This window comes from Peromyscus maniculatus, chromosome 4, assembly GCF_049852395.1.
Source record: "Peromyscus maniculatus bairdii isolate BWxNUB_F1_BW_parent chromosome 4, HU_Pman_BW_mat_3.1, whole genome shotgun sequence".
Taxonomy (NCBI): domain Eukaryota; kingdom Metazoa; phylum Chordata; class Mammalia; order Rodentia; family Cricetidae; genus Peromyscus; species Peromyscus maniculatus.
In genome coordinates, this window is record NC_134855.1 from 19,533,468 (window position 1) to 19,549,668 (window position 16,201).

The 16,201-nt window shown below is 34.9% G+C and overlaps 1 protein-coding gene across 1 annotated transcript in view; it reads right to left on the reverse strand.

The window, feature by feature from the left end:
- The window catches only part of Lrp1b (LDL receptor related protein 1B), a 1,955,528-nt gene that overhangs the window by 201,846 nt on the left and 1,737,481 nt on the right, over window positions 1-16,201 (reverse strand). Inside the window, exons 64-66 of the mRNA XM_042275227.2 lie at window positions 14,838-14,954; window positions 14,600-14,719; window positions 13,039-13,158 (exon numbers count right to left, since the gene is read on the reverse strand). Of these exons, the coding sequence (XP_042131161.1) occupies window positions 13,039-13,158; window positions 14,600-14,719; window positions 14,838-14,954 (357 nt within the window). The remainder of the gene's footprint in view (window positions 1-13,038; window positions 13,159-14,599; window positions 14,720-14,837; window positions 14,955-16,201) is intronic.

Genomic DNA, 16,201 nt, shown 5'->3' on the forward strand with positions numbered 1-16,201 from the left:
ATTAAAGGCGTGCGCCACCACCGCCCGGCTCAATAGAAAATTTTAAAAAATGCCTGGAAAGATGTACTCTAGGCCTTGAAACCATGCCCATCAAACCAGGCTTATTATATGCAGAAACTTATTAAAATTGAAGGTACAAAATAAAAATTTTAAATAATAAAAGGAATTAAAGCATTCATGATGACTAAGCTAACATTAAAGAGGTTAGAATAAAGGAAGAATAAAACACACCAAAACAGTCACAGGCAACAAAACCAAATACCAATACAGGTAATCAAAAGAGTGAGTACATGCTATGTTTGCCTTTCTGGATCTGGGTTACTCATTCAGGATGACTTTTTTCTAATTCCATTCATTTACCTGCTAATTTCACTTTTTTAACAGCTGAGTAATACGCCATTGTGTAAATGTACTATATATTTTTTATCGATTCTTTGGTTGAGGAGCATCTAGGTTGTTTCCAGTTTTGGGCTATTACTAATAATGCTGCTATGAACTTAGTTGAGCAAGTGTTCCTGTGGTAGGATGGAGCATCCTTTGTTTATATGCACAGGAGTGATATAGCTGTGTCTTGAAGTAGATCAATTTCCAATTTTCTGAGAAATGGCCATATTGGTTTTTAAAGTTGCTGTACAAGGTTGCACTGCTACCATCAGTAGACGAGTGTTCTCCTTGCTCCACACCCTTGCCTGCATGAGCTGTCAGTTGTGATTTTTATCGTAGCCATTATGACTGGTGTAAGATGAAATCTCAGAGTAGTTTTGATTTGCATTTTGCTGATGACTAAGGATTTTCACCATTTCTTTCAATACTTCTTGGCCATTTCAGATTCCCCTGTTGATAATTCTCTATGGTGATATTTTATTTGTATTGAAATGTGATTTTATTTGTATGTTAATAAATATAAAGTTACCTGGGGGTCAGAGATAATAGCAAGCCATAGCAGAAACTGGGCGATGGTGGTGCACGCCTCTAACCCTAGCATTCCAGAGACAGAAATCCCTCTGGATCTCTGTGAGTTCAAGGCCACATTGGAAACAGCCAGGCATGGTGACACATGCCTTTAATCCCAAAAAGTGAGTGTTTAATCCCAGGGAGTGATGGCAGAAAACAGAAAGATATATAAGGTGTGAAGACCAGAAACTAGAAGCATTTGGCTGATTAAGTTTTTGGCTGGTTAAGCTTTTAGGCTTTTGAGCAGCAGTTCAGCTGAGACCCATTTTGGATAAGAATTTAGAGGCTTCCAGTCTGAGGAAACAGGATCAGCTGAGGAACTGGCAAGGTGAGGTAGCTGTGGCTTGTTCTGCTTCTCTGATCTTCCAGCATTCACCCCAATACCTGGCCCTGGATTTGATTTTATTAATAAGACCGTTTAACATTCCTGCTGCAATTCTCTGTTTAGATATGCATCCCATTTTTTACTAGATTATTTGGTTTGTTTGTGCCTAGTTTCTTGAATATTTATATATTTTGGAAATTAGCCCTCCATCAGATATATGGTTGTTGAAAATCTTTTCCCATTCCGTAGGGTGCAGTTCTTTTCTTCCAATTTTAGATGTCCTTTGCCTTACAGAAGCATTTAAGTTTCATGATGTCCTATTTATTAAATGCCATTCTTAATGCCTGTGCTAATGGTGTTCTATTCAGGAAGTTGTCTCCTGTGCCAATGTGTTCAAGGTTATTCTTCACTTTCTCTTCTATCAGGTTCAATGTATATGGTTTTATCTTGAGGTCTTTGATCCACTTGGACTTGAGTTTTGTGCAGGGTGATAGACACGGATCTATTTGCTTTCTTTTACGTGCAGTCATCCAGGTACACAAACACATTTGTTAAAGTGCTTTCTTTTTTCATTTTTCCATTGTATCATTCTGGCTTCTTCATAAAAAAATCGGGTGTCTATAGGTGTGTGGATTCACATCTGGATCTTCAGGAGACTTTTCCTCTTCTGTGCTGCCTTGTCCAGCCTTCATATAAGGGGAGGTGCCTAGTCCAATTGCAACTTGATATACCAGGCTTGGTTAACACCCCTTTGAATTGTACCTTTTTCCAAAGGGAAATAGAAGAGGAGTGGATTAGGGGGAGAAGAATGGTGGTAGGGAGGGACTGCGAGGAGAAAAGGCAGGGTAAACTGTGGTCAGGTTGGAATATATGAAAGAAGATTTGATTTTAAAAATCATAACATTTATAAACACACTGTTTCAAACAAATAAAGAAAAGATAAAGATAAAAGGAAAAGTAAAAAAACCAAAGGTACTGAGCAAGTATATAAGACATTTTCTTAATTAGATTATTTATGGTGGAAAGACCTATACTTAATCATTTAGTTGTAGTCCACATAACATAATATGGAAGAAGCAAGGTTTTCTTTTTGTCAGCTTGCTTCAAATGTCACTGTCAAATTTGTCTTCTCTGTTGTTTTGGCCAGTATTAAATCAAACTTTTTCAGGATTCCAAGACAGACTGAAAACCAGCAGCTCTCCAAGAATCCTCTCGAAATCTAGACTGGCATTAAGAGACATCCATCTTCATGGACTGAACAAATATGAGAGTCTGACTTTTCTATTGTGTGAAAACCATTGTTAGAATACTGAGATATATCATGTGAGTAAATCTAATAAATCCCCTTTAATATCAGTTCTACCAGTTTTATTCCTTAAGAGATCCCCAACAAATACATCACCTTAGGGTAAAAGTATGGAAAAATTATTCCAAGAAAATGGAACAAAGAAACAATATCTAAAAAATATCCAATATCTAAAGGTTGGATTTCAAACCAGGGCTAATTAGAAGAGATAGACATAAAGAGGAACATTTATTCTTCATTAAAGAAAAAGAAATCAACACACAGGATCCTAAACATGTTTCCACCAAACATAGGAGGAGCACCAAATTTCATTTAAATAAACACTGCTAGATCAAAAACAGCAGATTAAATCTAACACAGTGGTTCTGGGTCAGTATTCTACCCAGTTCTCACCCAAAACAAGGTGATTGGGAAAAAAAAAAAAACAATAAAAAACTAAATAAAGAAATCCTGTAGTTAAATGAAATGGGCCTAATAGATATCTACAGAACATGCCTCATAAACACCAAATAATATATTATTTATAAAAAGCCCATGGAGATTTATTCAAATAAACTGTATATTAGGACACAAAATAAGTATCAACAAACAGGAAAATTGAAATCACATCCTATTTAAAACCAGAACAGGATAAAGCTAGATAGCAACAACAGAAACTACAAAAGTTACAAAAAAATAAAAAAAAAAAAACCCTTATGAATCCTAAACCACCCACTACTAAATGATAATTGTGTCGATAAATAAATCTAGTAAAGGTATAAAATTTCTAGAATAAGCCAGGCGGTGGTGGCACACGCCTTTAATTCCAGCACTCGGCAGGCAGAGCCAGGTGGATCTCTGTGAGTTCAAGGCCAGCCTGGACTACCAAGTGAGTTCCAGGAAAGGCACAAAGCTACACAGAGAAACCCTGTCTCGAAAAACCAAGAAAAAAAAAGAAAAAGAAAAAATTTCTAGAATAAAAGAAAATGAAAATGCAACATCAAATTCTAAGGGACATAATGAAGAACTTCGAGGAGGAAAGTTTACAGCACTAAGTAACTACGTGAGCAAGTTTGAAAGATGGAAAATTAATTTGTATGTACCCAAAGCCCTTCTAAAAACAAGTAAAAATATCCTCCTAAAATAGATTGGGAGATATAGTCAAAACCACGGCAAAAATTAGTGAAATAGAAAGGAAAAATGCGATATAAAGAATCAACAAAACAAGTTACTCCTTAGAAAATATTAAAAAATTAGTGAAAACAAATAGAGAGAAGATGCCATTTAACAAAATTAGAGGGAAAAGGGGAGGCATTAGAACAGAACAGACACTGAAGAAATTCTGAGAATCCTAAGGACACACTTCAAAATGTATATACAAACAATCTTGAGAAATTAATAGAAATTAGTTTATATATATATATATATATATATATCTTACCAATGATAAATCAAGATGGAACAAATACATTTGAATATATGCATAACATCCAATGAGATACAAGTAGTGTTGAAAAATAAAACACTGCCAGGGGCAGTGGGTTCAACACAGAATTTCTTCAGACTATCCAAGATGAACTAACACCAACACTCCTCAAACTATTCCACAAAATAGAAAATGAAAGAACACTTCTAAATTATATTCATTAAATTATTATTGAACTGATACAAAACTATCAAAAGATCCACTGAAAGAAAATTAGAGGCCCATATCTCTAATGAATGTGGAAAAAAAGTTCTCAATAAAATACTTGCAACTGCATTTCAGAAGACATCAAGAAGATTAATCACAATTATCAATTCTGCTTCATTCTAGAGATGCAAGAATGGTTCAACATACATATGTCAATAAATAGATTCAGGTACATAAGTAGAATCAAGGACAGAAACAACACGATTATCTCAACAGATGTAGAAAAGGCCTTTAACAAAATGGAACATCCTTTCAGGTTAAAAGTCCTAGAGAATGTTGAAATACAGGGCACACATTTCAGAATAATAAAGACAATATACAGCAAGTCTATAGATAACATCTTGAGAAACAGAGGAGACAAAGAACTTCTACTAAAATCTGGATTAAAACAGGGATGTGTACTCTTCACTCTTGCTCAATATAGTGCTTGTAATCTTAGATCAGTAACACAAGTGAAGAACATAAAGAGATACAAATATGAAATGAAAAAGTCAAAGTATCCTAATTTACAGATGATATGATTATATATACGAAATATTCTAAAGTTTCCACCAGAACTCTCCTACACTCAATAAACACATTCAGCAAAGTAGTAGTTACAAAAAAAATCAGTAGCCTTCCAAAAACAAAAAAATAAGCCTACCAAGAAAGAAATCAGAGAAACTATTCCATTCTTAATAACCATGTATGTGTGAGAGAGAGTGTGTATATGTATGTCAATATAACCAAGTAAGTGGGAGGTTTATACTATTAAAACTTTAAGATACTGGAAAGTAATTAAATAAGTTGAAAAAAATAATATAACAGAATATGAAAATGCATCTTACACTCATGGATTGGTTGACTTAATACAGTAAAAATACCCACCCTACCCAAGTCAATCTACATATATAATGCAATCCTCATAAAAAAAACCTCAAGACAATTATTCACAGAAATTGATAAAAAAAAGTATTATTTCACATGGAAGCACAAAAGATCAAATATAACCAAAATTGCCTTGAACAATAGAAAAATGCTATATTTTTCACCATCCCAGATTTTAAATCACACTATAGAATTATATTAACAATATCACCTTGGTAATAACACAAAAACAGACTCATTGTTCAATATAATAGAACTGTAGACCCAGCACTGCACATATTACTAACAGTTTTATATCCACCCATTTTTTTTGATAAAGAAGTCAAAGTGCATATGGGAGAAAAGACATCTTCAACAAATTGTGCTGGACAAACAAGATAACTCCATATAGAAAAATAAAACGAGTTCTTTGTCTCTTACCACGCACAAAATTCCAAAAATCATAAACAATCTCAACACAGGATTTGATACACTGAATGCAGTAGAAAGAAAGTAAGGAATAAACTTGAAATCATTGGCACAGGAAAGGCCTTTCTGACCAGGACACCAATACACTCAGAGCAACAATTAGTAAATCAGATATCATGTAACTAAAATATGTGTATCAAAGAATAACAGAATTTGAATGAAATTTCAAACTATAGAAAGGGAAAATATTTACTAACTATACTTCTTACAGTTAATACATATAATACACAATGAATAAAAAAACTAAATACGAAGAAAACAACCAATTAAAATGAGGAATGAAATTGATCACAAAGTTATAAAAAAGGAGGAGATACAAATGACTGAGAAATGTTCAACATTCTTAACTACCAGGTAAATAAAAATTGGAAGTATTTTGAGATTCTATCTTGCCTCAGTTAGAATGGCTATAACCAAAAAAAATGAAAAAAAAAAAAAGGATGACAGTGTTCCATGGTTATGGGAAAGAACTGGTGTGCCACTATGTAAATCAGTGTGGAGGTTCCTCAGAAAGTTAAAAATAGATATATCATATGACCCAACTATATTCCTTGTGCTGGTTTAAATGAGAAATACACTTCATGGGCTTATGTATTTGAATACCCAATCTCCTTTTGTGGTGCTGTTTAGGGAGATTTTGAGTGCCACTGCCTTGCTGGAAAAATATTTTATGGGGGGAGAGATTTGAAATTTTTTAGCCTTGGCCCATTTCCATATTGATCTCTCTGTTTCTTGCTTGTTGAAATGTGATCAATCCTTAAACTTCCTGCTGCCATGTCTAGAGTTGCTCCCATGCCTTCCTACTTTGAGGGTCTCTTACCCTTTGAAAGAGGTATTTCCAAATAAACTCTTTCGTGAGTTGATTTAGGGCATTGTGTTTTATCACAGCTACAGAAAACTAAGAAATACAGAAGTCAGGTGTTAATGTGGAGAACTTGACCTTGAGGTTTGGAGGCATTTCAAAGACTTTCTAATTTAGACTAGAAAAGTGATTGAATTTTATAAGCAAACCTTAATGGGGCATTCTAGTTGTAGACACTCCTGGCACAGAATCTGTTTTTTGTTTTATTTGTGTTTGTTTTATTTTATTTTTTTAACCATTTCCTGAGAACTTAGCTAAGGGTAAGTTGAAACATAATAGACTAATTTCTTCCAAGGAGGAACAAACTATGAAGGCAATATAATAGTGAGTCTGTGCCACAGTTACAAATGATTTCCCTTAGGCATGTCGATATAAAAAATAACAAGTGCAGTAGGAAGAAATCCAGCAGATACAATTTCAAGAGGAAAAGAACACAAGGAAAAGTAATGTTGCAGCCAAGGCTGTGGTAACAGAGTAGTTGTAATTGTTAAACTGGTTAGTGCCATTAAGGAGGTAAGCTCACTCTGCAATAAAACTAAGTGAAGGGTACCTTCAGTGAAGGGACTCACAGAACTAAGCTTCTAATTTTTGAAAAGCAACTTAGGAAATTTACAGCTCCAGGAAAGCAACTGAATACTGCAGCTTCTACAAATAGGATTAAAGATTCTGAGTATTTATTCCTTCTGGTAACATTATCCACATATTTCCATAAATTTAGAGGCATGGGCATCTCATGAGTAAGGGAGTCTTGGCTTCTTCCTCTTTATTTCAGACAGTACTGAAGCCAGGAAACATAGGCATGGAAGCACCTGTTACTTTCTGATAGGCCTTTGATAGAAACTGGGAAAGAGAAGCCTGGGTGACAACAAAGACACCACGATGCTGGAGGTGCCAAAGCCACGGGACATTCCTCAAGAAGAGCTCCATACGGAGAGTTTAACGAACTAAAGAGAAAGATATGTGATGCATACAACAAACCTTGAAGGATTGAGCCATCTATCTGTTACTGGAAATGGAGCTATAGAATTTGATATTTACCTTAATGGGTTTCAGTCTTGTTTTGGTCCAGAAGTTCCTCACATTACCTCATTCCTCCATTTTCAAACTGAAATGCATGATTGAATGCTGAAAACACGCAATTTTCTTTTTTGTTTTCACAGAAGATCATTTTAAGAGGTTACCTTGAGTCTCTGAAGAAGAGACATGGTCATTTATACAGTGCTGGTGACAGAAATGATTATTGTGCATTTTAAAGTTGGACTAAATGCATTTTGCATCATAATAAGCCTTTTGGGAGAACTGAGTACAAAGTAGTTGTTTGAGTTAAGACACATTTCTCATAGGTCCATGTGTTTGAATACTTGGTCTCCATTTGGTTGTTCTGTCTGTGATATTTTATGAGGTGTGGCCATACAGAATGAAGTAAATCATGCTGAGTTTTGGGATTTCATAGTCCTGGACCATTTCCAGTTTTGTCTCTCTGCTTCATGCTTGTGACTAGAGTGTGATCTATTAGATTCCTAATCCTGCTGCCATGCCTGTTTCTTCTGCCATGCGTACCCCCGCCCCATGGTGGACTAGTCGACTCTTGTGCTTCCAAAAGAGGTAAGAAAATGTAAAGTTTCATAAATTGCTTTTGATCATGGTCTTTTATCACAGCAACAGAATAGTAATTAATACACAACTCTTGGGCATATTCTCAAATGAATCTATACCCTAATACAGAGATACCTGCTCAAACATGTTCAGTAATGCTCTATTCAAAATAGCCAGGAAATAGACAAAAAGTACCCCAATATCCTTCTACTGATAACTAAATAATGAAAATGTGGTATCTTTACATACTGCTTTATTTTTCAGTTGTTAATAAAAATGAAATGAAAGAACTGGAAACAATCACTCCAGCTGAAGTAACCCAGAACCATATAAGATATATGGTCCACATAATCAAAATGCTATTAATCAAAAATATGGGTTTGAAACACTGTAAAATTACACAAACTTCAGTGAACAGTGCAATTTCACATTTCTTCTGCTTTTCCTTAACATCCAGAAAAACCCCACCTTCCATCAAAGAATGTCGGGTGAATTCTGGGAATGTATCTGTCTTAGCACTTATTCAGGGAAGGAAAGTATGCAAAAAATAGAATGCACAGTGTGAGAAGCCATGGGTCTCAGACAAGATCTGCTCTTTTACTTGCCCTTAAAGAGTATTTTTAACTCACGATAACCTCATGAGGAATCTCAGTGGGTAGTCTTTTACAATAAGAAAATATTCAGAAAAAAATGGGAATATCATTTTGAAGGCTAATATTTTAATTGAAAATAAGATAAACAATAACTTGCTCTCAGTGTCCATAATTCAGGAAGAGCTGACATCCCAGACTAAAGTCCACCACAGCTCTCCATCTACTTCCATTACGTTCTACATAAGCATTGCACATAGTTGTGATAACTGAAGTAATTATTATCTTGTCTTTACCATATATGCCAGAGTGTTAATATCTGAAAATTGACTCTTCACAAGTTCACAGTGCTCTTACTTGAATCCTCAAAGTTATTTTTATAAGAGCACATCTAGGTTTATTTAAATATGATCTTTAAAAACTGTACCATTTTTACTTACTTGTAGATGCTTTACCAAGTAGTAGTGATTAAAATACAAAGCAATTCAACGTTCCATTGCGGATACTTGATTTCAGTAATATCCATCCCAGACATACAAGGATGGTGCTAAGCAAACATCATAACAGTTGAAAATGCAAGTGAGGAGAATCCTGTATGAAAATGCTACCCCAAAGTCTATTTATGTGGGATTTTATACAGTAAAATCTGACTAACCACACATTTTTTTTTCCAAAAGTAGCTACTAGGAATCTGAATTTAAAGTCTACACTTAAAAAACTTACTAGTTTTTTTCCTATAAAATGCCAATGCTTATTTTCTTCATATGCTACTTCAAATCTTCACTCTGATTCATAGAAAAGTATTCACAGGCTACTATTTTGTCATTTTAGAGAGTTAAATACGTTTGAAAAGAATGAGAAAAAAAAGGATGTCAAAGAATTTTTTCAAACAAAAAATAATCACAGAATATGAGCTACCTGGTGATATTTTAGGAGAAAACAACTACATCACCTGCACTTTTTGTTAAAGTAAATTGGTTCCGATATCAATTCAGTTTACATTCCTAGAAGACAAAAAGCTATTTCCTCTCAGTTTACTACAGATCTCTCCAGAGTCTAGGATATTTGGCAGGCTACCTGCCTCCTTGTGTGGGCTCCCTGTTAGCTTCTTGCAACATATTCTAAATCTCAGTCTGTTTTGTGAATACAGGAAAAAAAATCAAAAGAAGCATCAACAAATGACTACTCATCCTTCTGAGGGCAGACTGTCAACCAGTAAGGCCAGTAAAATGTTGGTAACCTGAATATCCTAACATTAAGGGGTGGCTTTACTGTCTTTCTCTCTTTCTTTCACAAGTATGCACACACACACACACACACACACACACACACACACACACACACACACACACACCAATACACAGAGACAGGCAGCTGTCCCGGCTGCACAGTGAGAAAAGTGTGAATTTCTCAAAACAAGTGCATAAAAGAAAAACATGCTATAGGATTAAAGAGCATAAACTACAGGAAAGCGGTACCATAGTAGAAATATTATTGAAATAAAGTCTTTTTCTACATAATAAATAATTTTCCACCTTACCAAGCTTTAAAAACATTCATTTTCATTATAAAGACTTGAGTGCTTAGAAATATATGATAGGAAATCATTACATTTAAGAGTTTCCAATTGCTGAAACAAGAATTGTATTGGGCCAGCTTTTAAAAGAGAAACATGGAGCTATGTGACTGTATTTTAAAGTTCTAGAATTAGATCATCAACCCCAAACTCCACTGGGAGATGTATAGCATGTAAGGTGTCCAGATATGTTACATTATAATGATGCCTCAGGATGTTAGGGGATTTTAAAAAGGAATTATTCAGAGTGAAATAAGTATAAGATGAGAAACAGTAAGGAAAGATGCCTTTTTGTAGGCACAGTCACATGGATCTGTTAAAATCTGACTTCAAGGGGACCCATGTATCAGTAGAAATTTCAGAGTAGGAATTCGATATATATGAAAACATGGGCTTTTACAAGGATAAAGACTCAGTAGTTGAACTCTAGGGTTCAGGTATTTGAGAAAAATCTCAGGATATTTATGGATATAAACAGTCCTTCTGTTTTCAAACAAAAAGTCCTGCTGTCAAGTTTCTCTAAATACCTCCAGAGAGAGAATCTATAACAATATTTCAGTATCCCCCTTAACACATCAGCCTCTAGGCCTACCATATAACTGCAAAATGAGGACAACACTTGTTTGCTACTCAAAATATAATGCATCAGTCTATAACTGTTATTAAAATATAGGAAACACAGGTTTAAATCACCAAGTAGATGTCAGCATTCATGTGCCATCCTTTTAAAATTTCCCCATGCATTATTGTGAAATAAGCATTTGCTAAGTGCTATCTTAAATGTAAATTGGAGCAAATTCACAAATGATTGAGTAAAACGATCATATATTATATCACTCCAGTTACAGGCATCTGTTATGGAGTTGAGTTTCAGTCCTCAGCCTCATTCGAAGACCCAAAGCTTAAGTATAGTTCAACGCATAACTGGCTATAGGATGAATACAGTCCTCCCTCCAAGTGTTGTCAAACCTAATCAAAATGAACACGCACGCAAAATCTTTACAGCACAGGTTTATTAAATGTTTTGTTTTTAATTTACTAAAAGTTTTTAATAATTATATACAAATGACTTTCAGCAAGAAAATGGATTAATTACTTGTTAAAAATATTTATATTCTGACATAGTCAATATTAAGTCTCAAAAATAACAGAAAATACGATGTAATTTTTGAATTTTTATTTATTTTGTATGTTTCTATGTGGGTAGTTATGCTTGAATGGCTGAGTGCACAAGCCACTCTCTGAGGAAAGTCATTTATCTCCTGCAGCCTTGTGAGATTAAGGGATCAAACCCTGCTCATCAGGCCTGTATACAAGGACCTCTACCCACTATGTCATTTTTCTGGTCCTATGCTATGGATAGCATAGCTTGCTATCCATATATACATGCTGAAAATAGTTCCTCATTTCTTATGTATTTGTTCTGTATTTAGACCTACTGATTTTTTATTTTCCTAAGGCATAGACAACCTCACTCAAATTTCCTGACCATGTTTTAAAGAAAAAAAATCAAAGCACATGCCAATCCATCCTATGGTTTTGGTTGAATATGCTCAGTGTCATGATGGAATAATCACACTGAAGAGAATAAAAAGCTACTGTAGAAAGATCAAGCCTTCTTAGTATGATCATCACCAGCACTTTTATTTCTGATAATTAGTCGAGCATAAATCTTTGTTGAATTATATCTTCTATCAAAAACAATATCATGTTCAAGTTTCAGGATTAAACTACAGAAATCACACTCTAGCCAGTAAGTAATTTAAATTTAATACCTCACCCTATTTGACTTTATTAAAAGCCTTGCAGAAGACAACACAGCTAACCAGCCAGTGAAATTAACTCACTTACCAAAGCTCATAATAGGGGGATTGGTGAACAGTATGGGTGGAGACTTTATGATTAACTGTGCATACCAAGTGGTAACTGACAATTATAGAACACTATGATAAGCTATAATGGTTGTGTGTTGTTAAGATAGTTTTATGGAATTGTATTAAGAAAATTACTTAAGACCTTCATATTTGCTCTTAAATGTAAATGGAATTTCAGAACCTTATGATTTTAATTATCTTCACAATGAGGAATCTTTGTAAATGCACTTAAACAATTCTGAATCACTCAGAAATCCTATATGTATTTTACACAAATTTCATCTCTTCTATTCAATTACCAGTTTTAATGCTTTCTCTTCTATAAATGTCAAGTTTACATATTTGCATACAAAAGGGATGAAATTAGTATTTAATAAATGTTGATAAAAGGAGTTGGACTTAAGAGGTGTTTTTCATCTTATCTTGGTCTTGACACTTCCAAAACAGGATACTGATACCTTGCAGTAACTGATGACTATATTCTTCATTCTAAATTTTTAAGAAACATTGTACCAGAACATAATTGCAAATATTAACATTTCAAAAGCAATTTTCACAATCATAGTCATCTATTAAAATAGAACCAATATTTTATTCACTTTCCTATTCTTTTATTATGTTTTGATTTACCCTACAATTTCTCTAAACTGCTCATCTTTTGCATTTTGTTCCATCTTACCCTATGCTTTCTGTAAACAGCTCATCAATTACATGTCCTTCCATTTTAATCCCTGCTTTTATTAAGCAGGACATCCACTTTATTTCCTTCCATCTCAGTCTGTTTTCTGTAAACAGCTCATCTAAGTTTGTTAGGACTCTCAGAACACTGGAGCAAACGTGTCCATGACCACTTGTTTCTGAGCTATGTTGAGTTTTTTTTTCTCTGTATTTAGCTCAGACTATGGCACCAGTGCATGGAGCCGACCTTTGTAGCTGTGAAGCACTCACCACAGTTGGCCTCGTCAGAGGCATCTGCGCAGTCTGGGTCCTCATCACAAACCCACAGCTTGGAGATGCAATGCTTTGTAGTCTTGCATTGGAAATAATCAGGAGAGCAGCTGTTTTCAGCTTAAAAAGAAAAATATCTATAAATGTGCAACATTCAGCATAAATAGATATGCTATTTATAAAAAGCTGTTAGACAAGTGCTTGAGACAGTTCAATGAAAGCTTCTCTTTTCATTAATGGGGTACTGAGCAGAGGAAACTTAAGTTTTAATTCCTGTAATGTGCAACCATTCGCCTCCCTCACTGGAAATAGAAAGAAAAACATATTTTGTGATGATACATGAATAAAATCAGCCTTTGTTAATGAGCTTCAGATTATGTATCTGGAAAACACTTTTTAAGATGGAGAATTCAGTCTCCCAAAATAACTTTTAAAATATTTTTAGAGCTCATTCTTATTCATTTTATAAGCCAAATGACTAAGCTTGAAAGATTATAAATGAATGAGGAAATAAAAAGGCATAATGTTTAATAAAAGTCCTCAGAAGTTGTGTGTAGTTTTGGAGGGAGTGGTAAAGGCTTGACGCTGAATGTAAACTACATCACTATTCTGGCCACTTTAAGGACCCCCTGTTAGTGTGGACAGCTGTGTGAACTGGTCCTAACACTATTCAGAACACAGAGTCTTAACCAAATTGCTGGATGGCTGCATATTATTTACTGATAAAAGTTTTAGAGGAGAAAATCAAACTACAGCAGGATAAAAATATTCACAATAGTGTTGTTGAAAACCTGAAATTTGACAAGTGCTCCATCCTTTGGGTTCTCTCTCTCGCTCTCTCTCTCTCTCTCTCTCTCTCTCTCTCTCTCTCTCTCTCTCTCTCTCTCTCTCTCTCTCTCTCTGTGTTTTTACATACATGAACATCATGAACATATGACTATCCATTCCTCCAGGTGGAATATAGTGCTTTGCCTTCTTTTAAATGTGTTTGACATTTGGATGAAGATGGGAATATAATGTGACAAGAACAAAAATAATTTACTATTATTCTTTCAAGTAGATTTTAGGGATTACTATGTGAAGCATCACTTGTAACTTACTTTGTTTTTATATTGAATAATTTCAACAGGTATTTCATGGGACAAAAATCCCTAATTAAAATGGAGCTGATTTCCCATAAATCATTAATGAATAGGCCTAAAGTACCTATACTTAATAGCAAGTAAAGTCAATTAATGAGAAAACATCTTGTAATCAATTGCTATGATGTTGTTTTGATGCTTTGCTTTATAATTACATGGGTGAGCACATCCTGTCCATGTCTGCCACAATCTCCAGGTAGCTCTTAAAATAAAGATTATTTGTATCTTTTTTATTTTTCTCTCTGTTTTATGTAGAACTTCTTAAATAATGCCTTGTAATTGATACAATTTAGTCATTTCTTGTCCATATTTTTTTCTCTTGTTTCTCTACACTGCATGACTTTATGAAGATTAATGTTTATTCCTGTTTCAGTTAGCATTCTACAGTCCAACCAGACAGGACATTCCATGTGACTTACGACAGTCCCTTTCATCTTCCTCATCACCACAGTCATCTTGTCCATTACATCTGAGGTTTACTGGGATACATTTCTGGTTCTTGGTACACTTGAACTGACCTGGCAGACAGACATGTGTGTCTAAGACAAAAAGAAGAAAATAATGTGACCTAAGACCCACGTCTGCATTTACATCAGTGCAATCATGAGAAATCAAGGCTTAGATGTATATGCCCAAGTTAGGACTTTCATCACCTACCACAGTTAAGTTCATCAGAATTGTCTCCACAGTCATTCTCCCCATCACAGATGAAAGCAGGCAGTGCACAGAGTCCTGTTCCACACTGAAATCGGCCTGGCTGACATTTAAATTCAGCTGGGAGAGAAAGCATGTAGGTATTTGTAGATGGCAATCTAAGTTCCTGATGTCTTAAACAGAAATTTTCTGACAGTGTTATTGGTATTTTGCATTGAATATATCTTGAGAATAAAGAGAAAAACCTCATATCTATAGGTCTATTAGAGCCTGGTGAACATCTAAGTAATGGGCAACCCAGATGTCCTCCCGACCTGCACTTTATAAACTCTCCTACCAGAAAAGCAAAATATCAACATGCAAACTATAACTAAAACAATTAACTTAAGGGTTGGGAAGTAGTATCACAATTGGTGAAATGATGAACAAGCTCAAAGACTTGAGTTCAAATTCCAGAACCCATGTTAACAGGTGTGCATGGTAGCCACACTTATAATCCTGGTGCTGGAACAGCAAATGCAGGTTGATTCCTGAGGAATGTAAGCCAGGAAGCACACACATCACCAAGTTACAGGCTACGAGTTCCTGTCTCATTTGAGGAGGAAACTCAACATTGATCTCTGAACTCCCCATGCACATAACACACATGCATTTGCACATACATATACATGCATACATACACGTGTATACACACATACACACACACACACACACACACACACACACACACCAGTAAAGCACTAAATAACGATCTCACTTCATTGCTAGGTTGTTGCTAAACTTACTAGAGAGATTTTACTCTAGTTCCATTTCTTGAAGAATTATTTCTTCTTGCTGCCTACAAAGTATTTATGGCCTGGCATATATTCCTTTTTTTTTGTTTTTTGTTTTTTTGTTTTTTTTGTTTTTTGAGACAGGGTTTCTCTGTGTAGCTTTGTGCCTTTCCTGGATCTCACTCTGTAGACCAGGCTGGCCTCGAAATCACAAAGATTGGCCTGCCTCTGCCTCCCGAGTGCTGGGATTAAAGGTGTATGCCACCACCGCCTGGCTCGGCATATATTCTTTAGTGCTAACTGAATACTTCCTGTGTCCATCACATTTAGAACATGTTTTATTTTTTATATTAATTGCATTTTTTATGGTAAACATTTTGCATAACATTTACATTATTACAATAAACTCCTCATAAATTGTAGCATTTTTCTCTTGTAATACGTTTTGCTTATATATAAGGAGTAGTTAAAAATACAGAAGATCTACTGAGATATATTCTTTTTTTTTTTTTTTTTTTGGGTTTTTCAAGACAGGGTTTCTCTGTGTAGCTTTGCGCCTTTTTCCTGGAACTCACTTGGTAGCCCAGGCTGGCC